Source organism: Balearica regulorum, chromosome Z, assembly GCF_011004875.1.
Source record: "Balearica regulorum gibbericeps isolate bBalReg1 chromosome Z, bBalReg1.pri, whole genome shotgun sequence".
NCBI classification, from domain to species: domain Eukaryota; kingdom Metazoa; phylum Chordata; class Aves; order Gruiformes; family Gruidae; genus Balearica; species Balearica regulorum.
Genome location: NC_046220.1, coordinates 49414439 through 49440470, shown reverse-complemented (window position 1 = coordinate 49440470; position 26032 = coordinate 49414439). Strand labels below are relative to the sequence as shown.

At 39.3% G+C, this 26032-nt stretch overlaps 1 protein-coding gene across 1 annotated transcript in view; it reads right to left on the bottom strand.

Moving 5' to 3' along the window:
* Nucleotides 1–24578, bottom strand: part of SLC24A2 (solute carrier family 24 member 2) — a 125515-nt gene extending 100937 nt beyond the window's left edge. Inside the window, 3 exon segments of the mRNA XM_075741119.1 lie at nt 21638–21827; nt 21829–22703; nt 24449–24578. Of these exon segments, the coding sequence (XP_075597234.1) occupies nt 21638–21827; nt 21829–22571 (933 nt within the window). The 5' untranslated portion in view covers nt 22572–22703; nt 24449–24578.
* Nucleotides 24579–26032: the final 1454 nt, after the last annotated feature.

Sequence of the window (26032 nt, the reverse complement as noted above, 5' to 3'; positions counted from 1 at the left end):
GCAGAAAACCATGTCCTACCTACCCATCATAGTGGCTAGCTAAAGGCTCCCAGACAGAGGTCAATCCCATATTAGTAACCTTGGTCACTCTTTTGAGGTCTGTTTGTGCTGCCGTATGTAAAGAGTCTTGCTGGGTTAGCGAACAAAGCAGACATCAAAAACGTGCATTGCAGCACCCCGCTGCACCTTACTGCATATCTCACATACCTGCTCAGCTTTTTGTCTCTTTTAAAAAGGCGTTCATGTTTAGGGACTGTCAGACACAGTCCAGTAATTGGAAGGAAAGCAGCTGATGTAAGGGCATCAACTAATTGATTATTTTGGTTTAGCCATCAAATCCAACAAAAATAAATAAATAAAATTATTTTCCTAGCAAGTTTTGTCTGAAATTAGCCCTAAACCAGACTGAAACGTCATTCCTTGCAGTGAGTAACTTTTTTTCAGGTGACTGAGATGGGGTGCATCTGTCTAAATATAATGGTCTACCTCTGATTGAGTTCTATAGTTTTCCCTGCACATAATAGAGAAAAAAAGGATTTTCTGGGTGCAATGCAGAAATTTTTTGTCTTATATATCCACTGTAGGTGCATCTACTTCTCTTAGTGGGTTATACAGAAAGTCAGATCACAATATCCATACTGGAAGAGACTCATGCCAGACAAATCTCACCTTGCTGTAAGAGCAAGCAAGCAGATGTGACCTTCTATGCATTTTTATTGTCCTCCAAATTGAAAATGCTGCTGTAACTGTAGGAAAATATAAGGGTAAGGTTTTTTCATTCTAAGATGAATAATGTCAAAAATCTGAGGCACACAGGATAAATGTGTTGAGGAAGAAACAGTTGGTAAAATAAAGGTGTTAATAAACTTATTTTCATTTCCTGAGGAAAAAAATCAGTTGCTCAGAAACAGGGTCTGTTACTAGTAATTTCAGCAAAAAATGGGAGAGACAACTGAATTTTAATGCTGTTGAGAGTTGCTTGGAGGTCCAAGTTCTTGATAAGATGTCACTCCTATGGTAAACAGATCCATTCAGTTATTCCTAGTTAATACTTCAGAGATTGCTCACAGAGAAGGCGCTTGGCTTTCACTGTGACAAGTTAGTGTTGCCAGTTCTTAATGGCAATCTAAAGCAATCAAACAACTCATTCTGATCTTCTTTATGCTGTGCCTAAGCAAAAGTTCGGCAGAGATTGGTATGTTTCTCTATATGACTTTAGAGCGAGAAAAACAATTGCTTAAAATAATTCCTGGAACGTAGTCACATCATTGTTTCCTCTGTTTTCTCCTATAGCTGGCCAGATACTAAGGTATGATTCTGCAAGCAAAGTATTAACTGTTTGCATTAGGTATGAATATTTTTCACATGGTTTGTAGGTTATTATCATTAAAACTGTATTTCCTTATGTCTCATTGGAGTAATTCATTTACTTATACTTACACACAAATCTTATGTGCTTTGCTTTCATCTTGCACACAAGAGCCTTCACAGGAATCAAGCAACAACAAAAACAATATGCCAAAATTACATGTGTCTACTGCAAAAAGAAAGTTCTTACCAGAAAACGGGTGACTGCTTATAGCCGCCTGTTTCTGCCTGTAGATCACAAAGCCCCTACTGTGATGGGCAATGCACCTGCTCTGCTAAGTAATGGCTACCAAAACTGCTCAAAAACTTTCCATGTGTCAATAGTCTTTAAAAATTCAGTCTACAATTAAGAAAGTAAAATTTCAGAAATGTTGACACTAGGCTGCCTCATTTTAGATATAATCACACATAAAAGTAGGTTTTGTCCCCATTAACCTTGTTTCTTCATAATCTCAAGGATACTTCTTATCAGGTTCATGCACCAACAGAAGTCAGAGACATTAAAGGATTTCTATGAAGTACACCAACTCTCCAGAATTTGGCATTAGTGGTGCTTTAGGACACCTTACTTTTTTTCCTCTTGGACTGAATCTTTTCTGGCAGCACTGCACTAGTCAATTTCTCCAGCAAGAGGAGGCCACGGGGCTGTCCTGTGCAAGACAGCCAAATTGATTTGTAGGAACAGGTTCATGCTATTAACAAGTGGCATATCTCAAGCGTTTTCAACAAAGATCTTTTACTTTGTAGCCCCATAAGAAAAGTACCCCATTTCCTACTCCTTCTCATTCCATCTGTACTAGAAGGGCAGGTTGTTCTCCTCTGGCTTATCATGCTCTTCGTGGATATCAGTTAATGAGTTCTTTTATCTCCTCTCCATATGTTCATTTTTTGGTGTGTTTTCTCTAAGGTATCTTAAATAAGCAGCAGGGAGTCCAGGAGACCAATGTTACAGCAACTCTGCGTATCATTCCTTCAAGCCTAGTGCTGCACAAAGCAAAGTTTCCCTTTCTGAACCATTATTTAAGCTGAAATACATCAGAAAGAATTTAATCTGCAAAATTTAAAACACTGATCTGGAACAAGAGTATAACACATAATACACAGCATACAAACACACATTGCCCATTCTTACTGCAAAGTGGCTAAAAACTGGACTGAGGTTATTAACAAGAATTTTGCATGATACACAATTAGCTACCTTGACGCAATGACTGTGTATGTTGCTTAGAGTAATTTAATTTCTTGCTTCTTTTCATTTCATGTATGACACAAATGTGAGAGGGGATCTGTACAAAATTAATGTCAATCTCGGACAACCCACAGAAAATTAATAATCAGATATGAAAATAACAACCTAAAATACTGAGTTTTCAGTCTCAGGAAAGAGGCTGAATTCCTGAATTTGCCAATAGGAAAGAAAACTGATTACCCATTTACCATTTAAGGTAGCATGCAGACCACAGCATGTCATAGGAGAGTTTGAGAGAGCTGAGGCTGGTCAGTCCGGAGGTGAGAAGGCTCAGGGAGAGCTTATGCATGTGTGTAAGTGCCTGACAGGAGAGTGTAAAGGGGCCAGAGTCTTCTCAGTGCTGCCCAGGGAAAGGACAGAAGGCAACGGCACAGAATGAAATACAAGGAATTTCTTCTTAACCTTTGAAAGAAAATCTTGTTTTACTATGAAGGTGGTCAAACAGTGGAACAGGTTTCCCAGGGGCAGTGTGGAGTCTCCCTTCTTGGAGAGATCCAAACGCAACCAGGTATGGCCCTGAGCAACCTGCGGTAGCTGAGCCTGCCTGAGGTGCGGTGGGACTGGGCAATCTCCAGAGGTAGCATCAGCCTCAGCCCTGGCATGATTCTAAATGCAGAATCTCATTAGAGGTACTTTAATGAAAGCTGTTTATTTCAATAAGCTTGCTTACATTCTCAGTGCTCAGAGGAACAATATATACAATCAAGTTCCTTCAATAAAAAAAGAAAGCTAAAGCCTGAAATTATAATAGTCTTGTCTTTCAAGCTCATAAAATATAACACAGGCATCTGACTTCCAGAATTTAAGGTCCTGAAATGCAAAACATTTTTGCAGGTGTGTGCTTTGCAGTATTTCTTTTACTACTGCCAGAAACTAAAATCGTACTATTTGTGATTATAGTCTGCCTGTTAAAAGTACTTATTTATTTGTATATTTATATCTGCAACTTTGGTAACTTACTGAAAATCATCCCACATACATCCGGGCCTTTACATCAACTTACTTGTTGTACATAATATACAAAATGATTGATCTGTGCTGGCATTTATTACCTTCTGGTCTAAAGTCTGGATAACTAATTAACCGAATAGTCAGGTGAAGGGTGTTTCTTATAAAAAGTGACTATAATTACTACGAAGAAAATGTGATACCATATTTTATTATAACTACAGTGTACATGCACTAGTTTTCTGTTACTTAGGTCTCAAAACAAAACAACCATATCTCCTTCTCCCCCCACCCCATAAAAGCAAGAAGGTGGAAAAAATGAAAATTTATTTCAAAAAAAAAAAAAGTTTTAGATGATGTTTCATTATTTCAACTGCTGTTGAGCAAGACACATTATCAGGTTTCTTGTCTTTCCTCTGAGTAGGACCAACTGGGACACAAAGACAGAATTCCAAGCCATTCACATATTTTATTGTTGCTCTTTTCAGCTGAGAAGTTTAACAGGATCTTAAGCCCCATTAGCTAAGTGACTGCGTGCCATGGCTTGCAGCAGTGCAGAGAATCTGCTGCGCCAACAAGAGATCGAGCCTTACGACAAACACCATGACGTAACAGCTCTAATCAACAACAGCGAGGCTGGCTTGTTACAGGAGACATCATCCCCTTTGCTGGAGAAACAGTGTTTTAATAATAATCTGATTTCATCATCAAACTGGGCACTGCAGTTCTCAGCTGAAGTAAGAAGCTGCATATGCCTATCAGGATATGTAAAAATTGTTCTATTTTTTCAATGTCAGTATCACTAGAGAAACAAATACCCTGCAGCATTTTATACCCATCTGAAACAGCATACCCATAGCTATCTCTAATGGGCTGAAACAATATCCTCTTTTGATAACTTGGAACCGTAAGGGAGTTGGACTCTAAAAAACTAAGTTTGAAGGCTTTTTGTATTTCTAAGTGAAATGTCTTATGTTGAATCACATATTTTCACTCCGCGATCAGAAAGAAGGTCACCAGATGGCACTATTACACATTGTCTTTCTGATGTCAGTCTCTTAATACACACAAAAAGTTTTTAATTGTGGAAGAACTGGTAGTACTGTTACTGTAGGACTACATTTATTTTGGGGCAAGTGTGATGAGTAGCATCTCTGTTTTCATCTCTGCAACCTTCACAAATTCTTCCAGAGGACTTGTCCTCTGAGAACCAGATGCTCTTTCACAGATTTAAATACAGACATAAAAAAAAAAAAAAAAAAAAGGGAAGGGACTCTTCTTCTGTTATTTATGCATGTCTCTGCTTAAGGACTAGCATGTATCTGTAATGGGAATGCATCACAGCAGGAATGCACACAGATTTGGCTATGCTGATTTCTCCTCTTTGGTAAGCAGAAACCCTCTGCTGTCATTATACAGAGATTAAATGTCATAGGCATACTGTAAATATGTACTTTTCTCAATTACACTGACAGAAAGCCAGCATATCCAAGCTGCATCTTGGACTCAATTAAAATGCATCTGCACACCTATCAGCAAATTACTGCACCTCTCTCTTGATTGTCCTCAGATCTTCTTTTATCAACATGAGCAGAAATATTAACCTCAAGATTCCTAACTGACACGACACTTACAAATGGCGTGAGCAACTCTTGATATGTATATTTTATAACAGCAAACCATTGCTCATTTCTGTGGCTACTAATTTGTGGTCCACCGCTATGTGAGTCATGATTAATTCCCTAACAAGTTAGAAGAGTAATTTAGAATAGTAATTTAGACTTGCTAATGCTTTGAGGTTGTAGGGTTCTTTTAGCTCTGTTCAGATACGGTTTTGTTGAAACCTTTTATAAGCTGCATACCAGTTTTTTCCTGACTCGTAAGACAAAGAAATAGACTCAGTAAATTATTATTTTGCTTTCCACATATCTTATTATATACATTTTTTGGGGAACTATATCTTTTACTCCAACGTAACTGGTGAACAGTGAAAAAAAAAAAATCAGGCCATGAAGTATGTGACGGAAATGGCCAACTGTCACAAAAAGTCCCAAACCACAAATGGTTGACTGGATCTGCCTCTGACAAATCACAGCCATTCCTCCTATATCTTGACTAGGATTTATGTGATAGCAGCATTAATAAAAGAAGTTTACTTCATGACAAGTGTTATCATTGGCATGCATGCTGTGTTGGAGATGCTAGCAACCTTGCTAAAGAAAAAGATTGGAAAACATCAGAAAGACGACTGTTTCTGCTGATAAGGAGCCTAACTTTCCAGTATTGCATCTAATCTTACCTTATGATCTTAATTAAACTTTTTCTCCTAAATTCCAGTTTGGAGAGTTCATGCTGGCCTGGACATACAATACCCAAGTGGAACTAACCAAAACCAATAGAACTGCCACCACAGGCCCAGGGGAGCACTGCCAGCAGTCACCACACACAGTGCAATCTCATGAAAAACTTTTTTCCTGTATTTCTTTTTTAAGCTTTTATGCATTTTACAAGAAAAATTCACCCAGTGCGCATACAACTTTGTCTATAGTAGCACCATATTTTGGAAGTACACGGAATAAGGCAGCAGATTTTTTCCACAGGAAATGGTGCTGCATTTTACCAAAACCAAAATTCATAAACAGAGATATATTCTGTATGTATTTCTGGCACAGAAATGAGTACTTCTGCTCAACACTGAGCTTCATATTCACCCCATGTAGCTTCATCAACTTAAGTAAGTTTCTTACATTAGGAGCATAGCACACATCCTATGGCAATAGTTTATTTTTTCCCAAGCCTAGAAAAACTGGATTTCCAGCAAAGTTCTCCTTGCTAGGGGGGGTTAATATTGGGCAATATAGCTCCTTTCCAACACAAAAAGTCAGCAAGGTAAAGGATGTCATCAAAAGTTAGAAAATCCTGCTTCTCCTTTCCACAGTATTTGCTGCCAAGCAGCATCTTAATGGTCATCGTTTTCTGCATAGAGTATGCTGCAATTATATGAAGTTCTTCTAGCACTCTGAATCTATGCAAAACCCATTAAAACCAACAGTGGTGATATTCATCTACTGCAAACAGAAAGCCAGTCCCCTGCAGTCAGTCAGCTCTCTGCAGCGTGCAATCCCTGGCTGATGTTTGGAGCTGAAAGAACAGATTCTTCTCCTGCTCTTGGCATCAGGAAGCCAGTGAGGGTTTCTTGCCCCCTACTTTGGGAACAGTGATGCAACAATCGCAGCCCCTGACAGCATCTGGCAAACCTGACACATCAGAACAGAAATGTCAAGATATTAGGAAAACAGGTAAGTCACAGCTCCTTGCACAAAACCTGCTGGCTTTCCTTATTCTCCCTTTGCTGTAAGAGGCTTGGTGAATAAATTGCAACCAGCATTGGCCCTAGAAGAAAAGAGGGAGCACTGGGTGAGGCCTGGCATTGGCTGGTCCTCCGCACCCCATCCCCTACACTTAGGAAGAATATATTCATGTCTCAACCCAGCAAATGGAAGAATGAACTTACTACTTTCAGGTTTTCCATGGCAAATGGACAGTTGTATGGATGGTACAAAATGTGTGGTTAACATGAAATAACACATGCATAAGAATGAGGTGTGACATCAAATCCTTAACATAATGGGAGGAATTTTGCTTTTTTAAAAAATACCTGCTTCTCATTACCAATTTCCCATCCTTATGCCTGACTCTTTTATCCTTATATTGATACCAGATGATGCTATAATTGCTCCTTTGATGTAGATGATGTCAAAAAGGGTGGTGGTCGGAACACACTGCAACAGGAATAAACAGACGATGCTCTGCATTTCATGAGTGAAATGCCACTGTCTACTTGCTACACACAGATGTTGTAGCACTGATAATTTTAATGGGGTGACATCCAAGAACAACTAGGGTTTGTTTTTTTCCCCACGGATGAATAAGGCAGGCATACAACTCTAAAAGGCTGAGGGGATCTGAGACATAGTGAAAGAAATTGCTTGCCCAAACTCAACCCACAAGTATGAATGAGCCATGACTGCAACCTGATATGGGACTATGTGCACATATGCTTCCTCAGAGCAAGCTCTATTCCCTCACTATATTGTAAAATATTTGAAAACAACAATTAGCATTTAATTGTAAAGAACTAACTTCCAAAGGCAGTGAAAAACAGATGGTAAAAGAACAATGTAATCTGGATTTTCATAATTAACCACTCATTTTTCCTCTGGAAGCTGGAGTTGTAGAATCTGAACAAGGATTTCCTTGTTATTTTAGGAGCTGTATACAATTTAATTCATTCATTGTAAATGTTCAGTCATCCACATTGAAGGCTAACGAAAATTTAATTAATTAATGGGTTAATTAGCTAACCAATGCTGTAATTCTCTGAAAATTAAAATTATGCCTCATCTTATAAAAAGATAATCCAGAAAAATCTACTCTGAATCATATATGTTAACAGTCTCTGTGGCTGCACTACCAGTGATTTTTCTATAAATAACAGTAGGACTCACCTAATAGCTTATTTGCCACATGCGATATCTACATACTGACCTGAATACCAAGGGAGCAAATTAAATGCTCACAGACCTGATTAACACCTAAATAAGCATTCTACTTCGCGTAGTGGCAGAGAAAAACAGTAATTTTGAATCACCCCTATCTCAAAGGTGACCCTGTGCAAAATGACATCAGGTTGTCACCCTCACGACAACCTGATGCAATTTCAGGTGTTAGAAAAGGCAACACCATGATAGGTATTCAAGCTATTGCAATAAAAGCACAGATGGCGGCTTTCAGATTTTACCAACCTACTGCTGTACATGATGCCCCAGATTAATTTTGTCCAATTTCAGTTCAGGAGAGGATTAATCCTTACAATAGAGGTCTAAGTCACACTTCAAAAATGCCCATTTCTCTGTACTCATCACAGAATTTTTGATACAAAATTGGGAGGAGTGACCAACACATCAGAAGGCTGCACTACCATTCAGAAAGATCTTAACAGACTAGAGAATTGGGTGAAGAGGAACCATATGAAATTCAATAAGGGCAAATGTAGGGTCTTGCACCTAGGGAAGAAAAACGCCAAACACCAGTACAGGTTAGGGGTTGACCTGCTGGGAAGCAGCGCTGTGGAGAAGGACCTGGGAGTCCTGGTGGACAACAAGCTCTCCATGAGCCAGCAGTGTGCCCTCGTGGCCAAGGCGGCCACTGGTATCCTGGGGTGCATTGAGAAGAGCATGGCCAGCAGATCAAGGGAGGTTATCCTCCCCCTCTACTCTGCCCTGGTAAGGCCACATCTGGAGTCCTGTGTTCACTTCTGAGCTCCTCAGTTCAAGAAAACCAGGGAACTATTGGAGAGAGTCCAGTGGAGGGCTACAAAGGTGATTAGGGGACTGGAGCATCTCTCTTAGGAGGAAAGGCTGAGAGAGCTGGGTCTGTTTAGCCTGGAGAAGAGAAGACTGGGAGGGGATCTCATCAAAATTTATAAATATCTAAAGAGGGGATGTCAAGAGGAAGGGGCCAGACTTCTCGGTGGTGCCCAGTGACAGGACAAGGGGCAACAGGCACAAACTGGAACCCAGGAAGTTCGATCTCAACATAAGGAAAAACTTCTTCACTGTGAGGGTGACCAAGCACTGGAACAGGCTGCCCAGAGAGGTTGTGGAGTCTCCTTCTCTGGAGATATCCAAAACCCGCCTGGGTGCCATCCTGTGCAACCTGCTCTAGGTGATCCTGCTCTAGCAGGGGGGCTGGACTAGATGATCTCCAGAGGTCCCTTCCAACCCCTACCAATCTGTGATTCTGTGAATCTCTGTAAGTAACCTGGAGGAGACTATATTCATAGGTCTGTCAGCACAGCTAAGCCAGACCAATCTCAGGCCAAAAGTTGAATTCTGCAATTGTTTAAGTTGTGATCTTCTCATTGGCAATTTTGAATGCAGATCAACTAAATCTGAAAATTAGTTAGTCTGCCTTTTTATTTTTGCATACTATTTTTCCATAGGAAGACCAGGTTATTCACAGAGAAGAGTTCTCTTCCACTGTATCACTCACAAAAATGTGCCTGCATGTGTATTAATTAACTAATTGTAGAGCAGTAGCTTTTCCTATGTTTCGGAAAGTAATTAACTGATTTTACCTGTACCCAGTATTCCTCCTAAAGAGATGGACACCTAAAAGCTATGAAGACAGCAGTGGTTTCTAGGGATGAGGTGTCTGAGAAAAGACTGTTATGGGCCAACCATATAATAATTGCTTTGAGATTTATCAATAATCCAAAAAACTACCCACATGACAGGACAGATCAGGCTGTGAAACACTGAGTGCCCTTTTCCAGTTTAAGTCCAAGGACACAGAAAGCTGATAAAGCCTGTTTTGCTTGCTCTGAGTCCAGAAGAAATTGCTTTGTTTGTTTGCTAGGGGTGATTTAATATGGAAGGATTGCAGCTCAGAGGCTTGGAATTATTCAGTGGCACAGAGAGACCAGAGAAGCAGCAAGATCGTAATTCTAAATGTCCTGACTTTTGGGCTTAATTTCACTTTCATCAAAATCAACAGCAAAACTTGCCATCAACTTCAAACCTACCTTATATTCAGTGTAATCCTTTCCCTCACAAAAAGAAAACAATTATTGGAATTATAAAAATCTATACTGACAGGTTTGTTCAAGATCAATTTTACTTTTTTCCTCTACTATTTCTCCTAATATTTTAAGGAGGGCTAATAACATTAATGATGGGAAGAATTCTTAAGCAGGAAATCTATTAATATTTAAAACTTTGGCAAAAGTGGCTGCTAACAAGATTATGCTTACCAAGATGCTTAAAAAAATAGCATGCAACTAAATGTCAGCCTCATATATGGTATCTGGTTTGTTTGCTAGTTTCCACCAAGCCTCACCACTGCTCTACCTACCACCTTTCTCTCAGACACCACATGTTCTGCCTTGCCTCAAGACCATTTTGCTGTCAATATGCTGACCATTGTTTTTCTTGCACATAGTAATCCAATCAAGCGACCAGAAATAAACCTTCCTACAGCACACAGTACAATGTTCCACAAGGCTTGAAAGCCATGGGTTCCTAAGAAGATTAAATGAAAGACAGAACCGCAGTTCGACCCTTAAGTCCAAAACTAAGGCATGAGTTTGCAATTCAGTCCATGCCTGTTACTGAATCTATTGCTGTTATTTTAAGAGGAGACTCCATATTTCTTTATGCATGTCCATGTGTGAGACTATAAATCAACATTTATTTCCCATGGCCCTTAATATGAAATAAGAAGTTGCATGGTTTTTGGATGCTAAATATATATACTATTACATTCTAAATACCCTTGTGGAATTGCTTGCAAGCAAATGACGGGCAAATGAAGTTATCCAAATAATTCGATTAGTCATTTCAATATTAATTTATTTTACAATACTGAATTTCAATATTGATATTTGCAAATAATTACTAATATAGTCACAAATGTATGTACTAATATATTTAAGAATAATTAGGGAATGGGTCTGGCAATTCTTCTATTCCTTTGCTTTAAGTTAAGTGAAGAAAGTAGTACTTTAAATTCACACCACAACTTACTGCACAGTTTCTTGCTTGTGTAAGAAATTTTAGTTACTGTAATTCCAGCTGTTGGCCTTTCCTCAGAATAAGAAATGGCTTTTTCTCTGCATGAAATGTCATGTAGTAAAGAATAGTGCCCTGGGCCATTCCCATGATAGAATAAAGTCCTGATTACCACACTGGAAAGCAAGAAATCATCCCTCTCCAGTGATGCAGACGTCCTGTTTCTATCCCTGTAGATGCACAGGATAGCAGGAATTACTAATATGATATATTAAGGTATAATAAAATATGTCAATAGCTCAGTACGTCATGTCCTCGGCCCCAGGCAGGAGTGATATGTTGCTTGGAAGGAGTCCAAATTAAGGAGGAAACAGAGACATATTTCTCTGAACAGAGACAATTTTTTTAATCTGGAAAAAAAAAAAAAACACCTGTGAGAAATGTGCTGTTCAGAAATTTTAAATATTTCAGTAAGTCTTACAGGTTACTAGGCAGAGGACAGGTGAAATGATGTAGGAAGCATGCAAATTACCACCCTATGAATCTGAATTGTATCTCATTCACTTTTTACATGGCCTACAAGGCACCTTTCAGACACACGATTATCTGTGCATGCATGCATGTGTATACATGGCTGTGCCCATACACACACACAAAAATGGTAAATGGTTCCAGTACAGACTGAGAACAAGACAAGACAATCAAAAGTTGACTAAATCACTTATAATGTGTGGAGTAGGATTCTGAGTTGCAGCAAGTAGTGGTTTTATCTCAGAAACCAAACACACAAAGCAATGGCAATATAGTTAAATAATATTAACTATTTCTAACTATTCCTGGAGAAAGCCATTTCTGGAGTTCAAAAATCTTTTTCCACTCAAACATATGATTGCCATAAATTTTAGCTAAATGATAACTTGGTGATTATGCCTGGTAGCAATAAAAGGAATTTAATTATTAATTTGATTTAAAAATGTACCACAAATTAAACAACAAAATTAACATCTGATTAATACCAAAGGAGATGCATGCATTACAAACCCAGCAAACATCAGCCTTCTCCCTCAGGCAAAAGCCTATGTAAACGGACAGGTCTCAAATGATGCCCTGAAGGTCACCAAACACAGTCTGTGACAGCGGATGTGCCTTTCCTTTGTGCTCTATATCCACTAGAGCTGTTTTACAGCAATGTGAGAGGGTGAAAAGTTTACATTAGCTGGTTATGCAATAAATGTCACTGGTATTACCACTGACTTTAGACTAGACTCCCAGCAGTAAGCAGTTAAGAGGTGATAAAGCAGGATTAATTCCTGAGGAAAATTTATGATTGATTTGTCAGTGTAGTATGCAGTACAAATTCTCTGCCTCCTTTATTCTTCCTCAAACAAGAAATTATTTTGCACCAATCTAGTTGTCCCTTATGTGTAGCACTTCAAAGCAGTGTTAACAACATTGCACACACACCTTTAAGCCTATTCTCACACACTCACCTTAAAGAAGTCATCTGAGATCATTGCTATTTATGGCTATTCATGTAAATGAGTACAACTTCAATGATACAGAGGACAGTGGAATAGTAATGGAAAATAGTGCAAAACACAGTAACCAAGCAGTAACCAATCTTTGAACTGCCCTGATGAAATTGTATCTGACAGGGACAGTAAAATTACCCAAAGTGAGCCACTGTTGACCAAGCCAGAGCAGTAGTTACATCGCTAGGTAAAGCTGCTTTGAATGCAACGTGAGCTCTGAACCCTCCACCTGCTCTAGAAACAAGCACACGATCAACACTTAAATCTCTCATTGCCCTCCCAAGCCATGAGGCTCAATTCTATTGCCAGCAAGGCAATGGCTGTTTTTCCAAGACTCCATTTTTTTTATATTTCATCTTTTCAGACAAGAATGCACATAAGCCAACAAACCACCAATGACAGCAAATAGCAACTGTATTTCCTCATAGTTACAGGTATTGCCTGCAAAATAATGAAATATCTGGTAATGTACTACAATATATTTTCTGCAAGATGTAATTGGTTTGCCAAAAGTATGCCCTAAGGCTGCTCTAACTCAGGAGTTTCAGTTTGCTTGTGACAGTGATCTGTGTTTAACAATACAACTGCAAGATTTTTACACACACAAATTTACAACAAACCCAAACTAATCCCAAACCATCTGATCTGCCCGTTTTCCCAAAAGGCAAAACAGAGCACCAACACTGTTTGACTTAGGTCCTATTATACAAATGATGCTGCCTTCTACTACATGCACCATTGACTGATACTTGCAAAGATCTATTGCTAGATCATATAGAGATGCTTTAAATCACCTCCTGGACATCTACATGTAATAAATAATCAGCAACACAGTGACAGCTCAGATGATGAGGAAAAGACTGATGGTATGCTAACTATATAGATGGGTAAGCATATATCAACGTACATAAAATTATATACATGATGAATCATATTCTTCTTACCAGGTACCCTGAATAGCATTTATCTTTTTCCACCATGAGCTAGTGAGGGGAGGAACTGTGATTTCATACAGTTGCCTAAGCACCTAGTATGATGGAGACTAGATTATTATCTTGGTACTTTGGTTAGAAAAATTATTAATAGTTAAAACATTTGTGTCTGTGTTCAAAAAGAACAATAAGCAGTCAAGAGCATTCTATAAGAAGGAGTTCTCCTTGACAGCTCAGAATTTTTAAATGCAATTTTCAAATTTTGGGTTGTACCAAATGAGGGGGTATGGATTAAAAACACAAAACCAGTCACCTTTCTCTTTCCAAGCCACTTGTATCTCACCTTACAATGCTTAACAACTGATCTGTGCATAGATTTTGCTCTTTCTTGTCATTTTAAGTTCTAAAAAAGCTGCCAGTGCCATGAAAGAATTTGAATCTCTAGTTTGTGCCAATAGCACGCTTACTGCTGCACAGATTCATGGAACCAGCCATTAAGTTAAATAATACAAAGTGATATTTAAATAAGAGCTGGCTGAAATACAACAGAATATGGCTAATCTAGGTTAAAGTGAAGGAAACACCATTCTTTACAGAATTAATAATACCACACTAATCATAGTTTGCAGGTGAGGCGAAACATTGTAGATGACTAGGGAGAAAATAAGAAGTCTTATTCTCTTTATTAATGTTTATTTTATAAATAGCAAAAAAGATTGCTAAATGGATAAGAGATGTCTTAATCAATTGTTATAGGTATTACAGCTGTTTAGTTATACTAATCTCTAATACATCTTCCCATTTGTTCTATACCTCCTGTTTTATACATTTTAATACTCATTCATCCCACACAGATCTTTGAAGTATAACCTTTCAGGCTTCCTTTGACTCCATATTTCTTTGCTTTGCTGACTAAAATGAGATTTTGAAGTTTCGTCGAAAGGACCATGGGAAGCTATTTTAATTTTGAAATACTGGTATTTTATTGATTGCCGTTTACCAGAAAGCACTCACTGGTTTTGTACATTTGTTGTCTGTATTTAAGGGTAAAAGGTTAATAAATGTCTAAATCCCACGTTGCCTTACATCATCTTTGTAAAATATACAAACGCCCAACCACAAGTGACAGAGAATAGGAACCCAGACCATCTGCTTCAGGTTTAGTCCTTTCAAAAGCTTTCTGCACAGAAGGTCTCTAATATCTATGGTTAAAAATCCTGGATTCCAACACCACCTGACAAGCATGGGCATGTACCTTATTTTTTAAGAACCATTATACTTTTCCAGTTCTACATCACTTTTGTTATAGCACTTTCTTCAGCATAAACATACTATCCATTATGCAGTAACAAATTCAAATTGGTTATAATCTTATTCCTCAGTTACAAAAGCAAAATGCCTGAATTCTTGGAAACAATTTCAGAAGCAGAAAGGACCCAAAAGGGGCTGTTTTGTCACCTCTACAGTTGCCAGTGGAAAACCGACTCCTGCTAATAAAACCAAGAAAACCCCAGATCATTAACAGGGCAGAAGCACTTGGATCAAACCTAATTTTTTGGCACGTGGCCCTGGTGGTGTAGGGCTGGCCGCCTAGGGAGTGTTACCACTCAGAAAGGTCAAGGGCACCCTAAAGTCAGCAGTACCCAAAACATCACTGTAGTGTGGCACCCTCAATGCCGCAACAAGCACTGCCCTAGGGCAGCTTCCACCAACCCATCCAACGCTTCAGAAAGCCGCCCTTTACACACACGGCGTGGAGAGCTCTCTATTGCCTTTTAAAACAAGGCCAGAAAAAGTAGGAAAGTCAGTTGTGCCTCTCCACCCAAAACTTTTATATGATGAGTGGGGCACCACATAAATGAGCAGTGAATGTGGGAGATCTGTATATAACTGCACAACAGTTGAGCACTTTCACCACCAGAATCTGAAAAACTTGTAAAAGCCACTGGATTTTGTTAAATATTAGTCTGGGAGGTAAATTTGGAGAACTAGCTTAGGGAAAAAGGTAGAGGAACGTGAGTTAGATGGAAAAGCAGCTCCGTGCTGCTCCACCTGGGTCTGGCATTTCTGAGCAAGCCTGGAAGCAAAACTATGGCATCTGAAGATCTTCTCTATTTAAAAGTGAAGCTCCTTCAGAGTTTAAGTACCCCCAGGCAGGCAGATATTTTGAGGTCTGGTATAATTATTTGGGGATTGAAATTCCACCTACGGTCTCCTGTAGCTCCCACATCCTGTTGAGGATCCGGACCAAAGTACCGAAGACTGAGATGACAGAAGGAAAAACATTTATAAAGTCTCCAGACTTTGGGACTGCATATTCCTTGCTTCGTACAGCTTCTAGCACAACAAATTTAATCATGTCTTGAGTTCTTCTGAAATACAGCATGGTGAACATTTGCCAACACAGCTGGTTTTGTGCAGCCTCTAAGTAATATCATCTGACTTCTTTTTAATTACATATGCTCTTTATTTTTAAATATATTGATAGATATGTTGTCCCCTTGCAGTTAATTAAAGGTGGCATAGTTTTAGCCTTCCTTTTCCCAGCACAATTAGCATGGGTTGCCTAATGAATCTTAGTGGATGGCTGTGATTAAGAGCATTTAATCTATACTGCATTTCCATGCTGTCACTTTCTGCTCATTACCAGGGTACGCACATACAAAACCAACAGACTCCAGTGGTGAAAACCACTATAATCATTGCTTTATAGTCAATAAATTACTGAGAGGTGCTAAAATAAACTGAGAATAGTATCCATTTCACTGTACTAATGGTTGCACATATTAAGTATCAGTCTTTGGATATGTCAGTAATAGCTCTAAACTGAATCAACAATACTAAATACTCAAGGCAAGTTAACAAACAGCTACTGCTACTGGCATAAGATGAAGTTAACACAGAAGTAATTTGAAAGTTTTTGCGATAATAAAGGCAGATAAACACAAAACCAGGCTTTTATCAAAACAAAACATGGCACAAGGACAGTGATGATGCTTACGTTCCAAATGTACTTAAAACAATGCAACCATCTTGCATACGTTGGTATGCAAGATCCAGATGCTCATAGCTCTATATTCACACACATGCTCGCAGAAGCAGACCAACTGTGAAATGTCTGTAGAAAAGGCTCTGATCTCCCTATGAACTATGAAACACCACTTTAAAATATCTTTTGTTTGTGGTGAGAGAAGGAAGCCTATTCTATAGAGTAACAGTTACTGCGTCTGTGGAATCAACATTAAGAAGTCCTGAAAAAGAACTGTTCAGGAGTTCAAACCAACTACAAACTCAGACCTTTTGCAGGTAACAGTTTTTCCTGTATGCATGGAGGTAATTTGTGGTTTTCCTCAAACAAGCATATTAGATCATACATTCTAACAGTGACTGTGTGTATGCAGTGTTAATACTGCCACCAAGTAGAGAAGTATCTAAAAATACTGTTAAGAACCTTTCCTTTAGAATGCAAATACTGTCATTAAATACAATGTGGCAACACTTGATATCCGTATAGGTCTTAAAATATCACACACAAGCTATTCAAGTTTCTTAAGAAAACAAAATTGGCAATAAAATAATGTCAAACTATGTGTTGTTGGTAAAAATAGCTCATTTTCCAAATGCAGCTCTCTGTAAATGTAGAAAAACTGTAACTGTCTTGTATATACCATAAGCTATTTATCTAGAATGGTACTGTCAGTGAAACAGATGTCACTGCACAATATCCCTGTGCCACCCACATTCTGTTCTCCTAGTTGCCAAACAGAACTGTTTTGAGTTATTTACTGAGCAATCAGATTCAAGTATTTCTGCAATGACCTCCATGCTACATTAAAGAAAAAAAATGCTTAAAAACTGAAATGTAATTTCACATGATGTTTTACCATGATCTAACATGCACGTTCAATATGCCTTCACCAGTACAGACTATGACAAAAAGACTGAAACCTTAGCAGAAGGTCAAAAAAGTCTTATTTTTACGAACTTTGTACATCAGCTTTTTCCATTTCGCTATTCCAATCCATTATACTCAATTTCAAGCTTCTGCTTTTAAACATCTTCATTCAACTGAGGAAGATGTGGAATTAATATCAAAGTTTCCTCTCCAGTCCTAAAAAAGCATCTGTTCTTTGCAGGACAACTACATAAAACCTAAAAGTCACGCCACAGAATAAGTTAGACTGGCAGGGACTTTTGGAGCTGTCTGGTGGTGGGGTCACACTACCCACTGTAGGGCCGATTCAGGGCAGCCCACAGGGCTCAGTGTCACTTGTCAGGGACCCACCTTCATCTGCACATGCCATATGCCACCCTACATAGTGGAACTTAACCATCTGGATTTTGTGCTGCCTTTTCATGCTATCTTGCTTTTTCACCTTTCCTCCTTTTTTCCATCCTTGCCACAGTGATCTCTGGAGTTCATCAGCATCAGACCGCCATCAGGCTTCCTTGAGGGCGAGACGGGCCCCGAGAATATCCACAGTTCAAACAGTACTTTGCCAATGCATCCCATGAACTGTAAATGCAAAAAGCTTCTAGTCTGTTCTCATCTGTGTCACCAAATTGCTGCCAAAATTCAAGTTACCAGATTTTACCAACCTGTACCCTTTAAGAACCCAGACTGTGTTTGAAAGTTTGTGAAAGAAAATAGCGAGCACAATGAAATTCATATCAAGTACTCTGTCTGCATTCACATTTGTACAAGCAACTGACACACTAAAGAAAGTAAGATTAGAAAAGTAGCCAAGTTTGAATATTCACGGTTTTCTAGTACAAAAAAGTGCTTTAATACTTAAAAATGGGGAAGAGAGAAAAGCATCTAAATGACATCTAGAGATACGTATGCATTCTAGCAACTCAATGAATACATCTAGAGCAAGTGACAGCTAAGCAGAAAAATCATTTCGTATCTAAGACCTTTTTCTTATGGGAAATACTGTCTTTCTTGAGAATGTAAAACTTTCAACCTTTCAAGATGACTGATAACAAAAGTACTGAAATTAACACTAAAATACATTTTAGTATCTCAAGAGGTTTTTCATCTGATCAGATTTTTACTCTTTGATACTTGTTTGCTAATAAGCCACCTAACCCTTCAACTACCCAGCTTTATGATACCTTATTTAGATCGCTCAACTTCGTTGAGCTGCTTTCAGATTACAACACAAAGTCTTAAAGATAAATACAGCAAGCACGTTTTTTTAGCAGTACACTTGCAAATTTGGCAACAGCAGAATCAACAACAGAGAGGCAGGAGATTGGTTAGAGGAAAGAAGAGAATTCTCTATACAGGCCTGAAATAAAGTTTTTTCAAGACACTCTAACCCACCGATTCCAGAGCGCTGCCTAGCAATTCTCTGCCCTAATGGTGGTGGGGGTGGGGAGTGAAAAAGTTTCCATTAGAAACAACAGAGATTGCAAATTCTGCATTTGATATACCAATTGATTATATACAGTTTTATTTTCCATCGACATAGCACAGTCTTGATGACTGGAAGCAACCTAGGCTAACAGCTAACACTGTGGAAATGAAGCATCCTTTGCCACCAGAAGCCAAGGCTATGACTTTTACAATACTTAAAATCCCCACTGGTTAGGAAATAAGCACCTATGTGCATTGCATTCACTACTAGGCATCAGATCTCAGACAACAAAAACATTTTATCCTTTGCTTTAGGCCATAACTTTCAAGCTGAAAATCGTAGGCATTTCTATCAGGCTTGGGACTACATGTCATAGGGGTTTTTTTGGTTTTTTTGTTTTTTTTAATTTAAAAAGCAACAAAACCAATTACCTAATAACAGTAAATAAATGAAGTAAGATTCCTTCCAAAGAACATAACATGTGAGATCCTTGCTATCAGAAAATCAGTTTATTCATCCTGCTAAATGCTGTTCAACTGACTAGTAAAATAATTTGTAATGAGTTATAATTTCAAAGTATTTGATAAATATTAAAAAATCTGTCTTTACAGCATGGGTCATTGAAGAAATACAAGGTCTGATACCTTCCAGAGCTATTTTCCCCAGGAAGCAGAAAATACATATTAGCTAAATTGCCAAAAAAAAAAAAAAAAAAGCATCTCTCTAATCCCCCTCTACTCCTCAATGATTTACAAAGACATTACTTTAATTAACTTCAAGTTAAGTCATGACAAATATCTTCATGAAACACATGATGCAAAGCTTGTGTCTTTAGGAAAAGTAGCCAGTTTTCTGATTTTTTTCATCCCTATCTGAATTCTGTGTACCTGTAATATGAATAAACTCTAAGAAAAAGTAATTAATATATCAAACAATAAATGAATGCTCCTGAAGATATCTTTTTAAAATCAAGTCCATCTAGAGCACTTTAAACGTTATGTTCAATATAGCTTGCAAATGATTTAGTCTTCTATCCAGTTGAAAATAATGGAGTGCTTACCATGGTATATAGCTACTTTAACCCACCCTTAACCAACAACCCAAGGGAGTTGCTTTTCATATTGACTATTGTTTAAGACCAGTTACAGATTCATATCTCCTTCAAATCCAGTCTATGGACAGATGAAGGTGCACTAAATGGTTGCTTCATATACCATAGTCTCCTCCTATCATTACATACGTTTAGCACACACTGTCAAAGTACTTACAATGCACTGTGAAACATTACATTACTCAGAAAACCAACTAGTGTAGTTAAAGCAGCCCTTCATTTGTTTAGGGCAAATATTTTGGTGGTCTTGACCCTCCTTTTCATTTACTTATAAAATCCCGATTCTGCATTTTGAGAAAGATGAAGATAAGCATGCTGATTCTGGAAAAGGAACAGAACAAAAAGGAAAATATAAAATTACAAGTAAGTGCATAGGTGTTAAACTTGGTTAGAAATTTAAAAAAAAAATTGATAGTTTTCTGGTTTTATTTTTGGTGGCTTGTTCTAGAACTGAAAGTACCCGTCCGTACTGCTAAAATATCAATCTTTCTCTTCAAAGATAGGCATATAGGCAGAATCATCAGTTTTCTGTGAGTCACAGGCAGGTAGCCCCTCTCTATAGTTATATATGCTCAATCTCTCTATCCTCCTGTTTATATGCTTGTACACTTAATATCAGTGGATTGTGTCTCTTCTGAAGCACTCACACAGGGCTGTTAAAGGAAAGAAATAAACCAGTGAACAGTTCCCTGATACTCTGAATAATTACTGGATAATAAAACCTTATCTGACAAATAACCCTATTGTCATATAAAACCAGACATTTCAATTTCAGTATTAAACATCCAATTAACATACTGCTACATACATAAGTATTTATGGGTTCAGCTTCCTAGGTCCCTTAAATACAGCCTTCTTTAAGAAGAGAGCTGTTTAAAATGTGATAATAATTGCTAAAGACCCACTGTGCCCTCTGTGCATAAATTCCCTTCTCTACCTGTCGCCAGGTATTAGGCCAAAAATTAATTTGCTTAGTTGCAAATACCGTGAATGGGAAACCATCCTGCTTAAACAGAGGACCTTTTGCCATCATGGTCACTGTTTTTCCAGAGATTATTTTCATGTAATTGCACTAATTACAACTGGAAGTTAATACTGTATATCAGCATTCGTAGATGAAAAACATGTATAAAAATACCTTTGTATACTGTTCTGAGTGATTTGCTGCATTAAAAGTCTTTAAAAAGCCAAATTTTGTCACAGTTTCCTCGTCTGACATTGTTACTGCTTAATCCAAAAGCTTAGGGAAAAAATAGGAGCTATATCTCAGACCTCATCAGTGTGCCAAAATGCTGAGTAAAGGTTTGTCTTTTTGCTGGCATTTTTTTCTTGCTTTCTATGTGATTAGGATCATTCTGGAGTTAAAAGCTATTGATTTACTAGAAGGCAACCTTGTGCTTTATATTTTCAATCCTATTGGACTGATTAAACAAAAAGACCTTTTAGCAAAATATGGAACTTTTTTATATTGCTTACTGTACTATATTAGGATCTATATGATATAGAAGGGCTCAGCATTTACAAGGACACTATTACATACAAGGTAATTAAAAATTGACCAACCTTTCCTTCAGCATCTGCTGTTGTTACCTTCTCAACCTTGTTCCTGTTTAAAAATTTCTTCACCCATTCTTCTACTTGAACATTGAACTTCATGAAAGTCACATAGCAAAAATATGCTGTCAGGAGCGTTAAGCTTTCCCACCACATGATCAGGTTATCCAGAAAAAAGATGATTAGCAAGATCAGTCGACAATGTAAAGGACACATCTCGAAAGAGTGGCCACCAAGTAAGGTTCAAGATCTCTCTAGAAAATAAAGCACACATTCCAATAACAAACAGGATATTGAACACAGCAGATCCCACTATTGTACCAATGCCAACATTGCTGTGGGATATAAACACTCCTATTAAAGAAGTGAAGAGTTCTGGGGCTGACCCACCAGCAGCCATGAAGGTTGCCCCTGCCACATCATCAGATATGGTCAGTTTTTCAGTGATGACAGTCAAGGAAGGAACAAAGAACTCATCGCAGACTATGGCTAAGGCTATAAACATGTAAATCATTCCAATTACATGGAGGATCACTGCTCCCTTTCTTCTCTCCTCGAGAGAGAAAAGGTCCTCAGGGTACTCTCCCTTGGCATGATCATCTGTTGCATTGTCGTGCTCAGCTTCGTATTTCATAGAAGTGTGTGGGTCTGGAGTGCCGTTTTCATTCTGTTCAGTGAAATCCAATAGAGTTCTTTGGTGCCCATGCACCAGCTTTTGGCTATCTAAGCTGCTGGCCATTGCCATGCTATGTGGTTCCATCTTGAAAAAGGCACTAATTGAAAGAGAGAAAGTACTAATGGCCACTACACTGACAGCAAGTCCTACAATTCGTATCAGTCTCAGTTTTTTCCTAACATTCTGGTGCCGTCTGCAACTGAACAGTGGTTCCTCCAAACACCAGTCCTCTAAGACACCAGCAACAGTTTTTTTCTGAAGAGCCATTTTGTGTTCTGTGCGAGATGCTGAGGGAGTCAGATGGATTGTTCCTTCATACTTTTGTCTAGCTTTGAAGTTAGAAGTGCTTTAAGAGTTTTCCCAGAATCAAGTACTTTTACTCTTCATAGGACGTATTTTCTTCATTCGTCTTAAAAGGACAAACAGGTATTATTAATATCAGTGAAACAATGTGTGATTAAAGCTTCTAAAAAGCATTTTACAGACTAGGTTAAATTCAGAATTTAAAGCAGAATATTACCAACTGGAATATAAAACCCTGTCACATCCCATCAGACACAGCAACGATGCATTCGTTTCAGCAGTAACCCTACTGATAACAGTCTACCAATACTCGGATCATTTTATACCTCTCATAAGCCTCTGAACCACTGCTCTCCTCAGCTGCTGACAAAAAATTCTAGTGGAAGGTAAAAATTGTTCCCAAATGTTGTGCAAAAATGAAGAAACTACTATTTTAATAGATACGCCAAAGATTATTACCCTCCGTAATTACTTTCCACCATGATCATGTAACCTCCAAATCCCAAATGCAGTGGCAATAATGTATGAAAAAAGCAATCACAGTGCTAACAAGCCTCTAATCAGACCTTTAGGCAGCTGAGGCAGTATTAATTGAAATGTTAAGTGTGCATAGAGCAACGGTCATTGATATGTAGGTAAAACACTATTCCATTGGAACAGGATCAAAATGAAGATCTAACACATCCACAGTTTCTTTATTTCCTCTGCAAAATCGACTCAAGTTTACACAGAGAACTCAGCTTGCTTCTGATCAGACCTAGGACACTAGCTTGGACTAGCTAAGACAAAATTTTCATTCACCTCTTTTGTTTTAATTTATGTCACAGATTCACCTATAAATGTAGGAAGTTACTAAGAATGCTTATGGGGTAAGGATCTTTTAAAAGTGCCTCTCTTACAGATCCTTAAGAAAATAGTTTAAATTTACACAAGGATTGATCCTGAAAAAAAATGAAATGGTGAGAACAAATTAAACTATGTGAGAAGGACTATACATGTACGCCAGAGCTGAGCATACCAGACCAACAGCACTTTTAAAACAGGGAGGAAAACTACTATATAATAACAAGTGCTTTGGTTACTGAATTTGAAGAATATACGTAAAGCAGAAATTAGTTACATATACATTATGCACAGTAGGCTGCGTTTTGTATGACACACAATGTAAAATAATTTCTAAATAAAATTGGTTATTAGTCCTTAATATTACAGTAAAAAAATACTTTGTTACACCACTTATTCAGATCATTTACAGTAATAGCTGAATACTGAACAATCTATTTATTAATCAGTAGAATATTGATTTTGTATTCTCAGATACAGAGTTACAACTATTACATGCAGTTATCTGCATAAAAGTTAAGTCACGTGCAGTTTCTTCCGATTTTTATGAACAGCTTCCATACTAAGAATATGTCATAGAGACACACTCTATCTGCAAGACACAGCCCAACAGCGGAGATATTTTATTTTCGCCTCAGAGTTACTGCTCACTTTTACTGCCATAAAAACATTAAGCAGGGAAGATACCGGAACGGCACTACCGCCACTGCGCGCAATTTACAGCGGATGGGCTGATCACCCCACACCGTTATCAATCACGCGAATAAGAGAAGCGCCCGGACCGTCCCCTACCCTGAAACTCACGCAGCGGCTGCCAGCCAGACCGCTCCCGACACCGCCTCCCCGGCCCGCCCGCCGCGGACCCCATCCCCCGGCGGAGCGCAGACCCCCCCCCCCCCCTCCGCAGCGCCCCGTCGCCCCGCGCAGCGCAGCCCCATCCTCCCCGTCCCCCCGCGGAGATGCCGCAGAACCTCGCCTAACTCAGCCCAAGTTCGCACCGCTCTGCTCCGCACCCCTCCGCGCCGCACAAACTTTTTTCCTCTCCGACAGGGAAGCGGGTGCAGCTCCGCAGAGCCCCCAAGCCCCGAGAGCGGAAAGCCGCGGAGGCACTGACTGACCGGCTGGCTGCGGGCACAGGGCACCCCTCAGCAGCCGGGTACCACCCATGGGGGCGGGCATTTGGGGAGGGGAGACGCCGCAGCCCAACCCCCGCCCGCGCAAACGGGCGACGCTCACCGGGAGGTGCGCTGCGCTGCGCGACGGTCCGCGGGCGCTGAGCAGGGGCAGGGGCACGGGCAGGGGCACGGACACAGACACAGGCACAGGCGGCCACCGCCACGGCCCCTCGCCGCGCCGTCTGCGGCGGCCGCGGGATGCGCTCCGCTCCGCACCGCCCCGCACCGCCCCGCGCAGGCGGAGCAGGCAGCGGCCCGCCCCCGCCCAGGGCCGCTGGGGGTGTCACTGCGCACAGGAGCAACCCCCCAGCCGCCCCCACACCGCTCCGCGCTTTCACAGGTAGTTTGGTTAGTGGCAAAACAAGGGGGGCATGGATTTTTTTTTTTTCTTCTTTCTCCCTTTGTCTTGAGTTAGCTGGTGCGGATTAATTGAGGTAAAATCCAGTGTTTCTAGGGAAGATAATAAATAAGCCTCGAGGAGCAGGGTAACTTTAAAGAGGAGAGGTCTTCCGATTGAAAAAAAAAATCGTTTATTCCAAATGTTTTCTGAAGGGAAATCAGGAAATGAAGGAAAAGGACATTGCATTTTGGTTTTGATTTTAAGGAAGGCGACATGTCCACTGTAAAGTTATTAATTGTCATTAATTTACTCATAAACAGAAATGTCTTCAAACTGCATTTCAGAGTTGTCACAGAGATCAATAAAGATGCACTGAACACCCTAGAAAACAGGAAGTTCGTAGCCAGAGCTGTCCCTTTCTATTTTGGTCTCCAACCTTCAACATATGTATTTTGCCAATAAGTTGTTAAGTAATTGCTTCAGTACTCAAATGCAATGGAACTGTTACAATGCAGGTCTATCATAGCTAATTCCTGGTGCTACATGCTGTAGATCCACTAGAGTATACAGGTGCTGCTCTTTTGAAATACCACTCGCACTCCTACTCTATGTCATTGTTGGAGAAACCCACATGGCAATCTGTGGATACACTGAAGTCATCTAGTGTAGGCAGGCCAACACTGCAGGAAGACCCTCACTGGATCACGGCAGTTGGGAAAGACCTCCATGCAGAAGTTCCTGAAAAATGCAGAGCGCAGGCAAGAGCAGAGAGATTCAGACAGGTTGGATGGAGTGGATGGGATAGCGATTGAGATCTGGAAAGAGTTTGGTAAACAGCTTACTAGCACTGCTCTACTTTCAGTGATATCCATTTCACATTCTGAAAAAGTTTGCTGTAAATGGTAAACTTTCAGTCTCTTTGGGATAAAGAATGACTGATTTTTACAACTTCTACCTTCTTCGTTTTGAACTCTGATGTCATCACGTGACAAACGGAAAATAACTGTTACTCAGTGCTTCATGAAGAATACAAACTTGTTAGAGTTTTTATCAAGTGATAAAACATG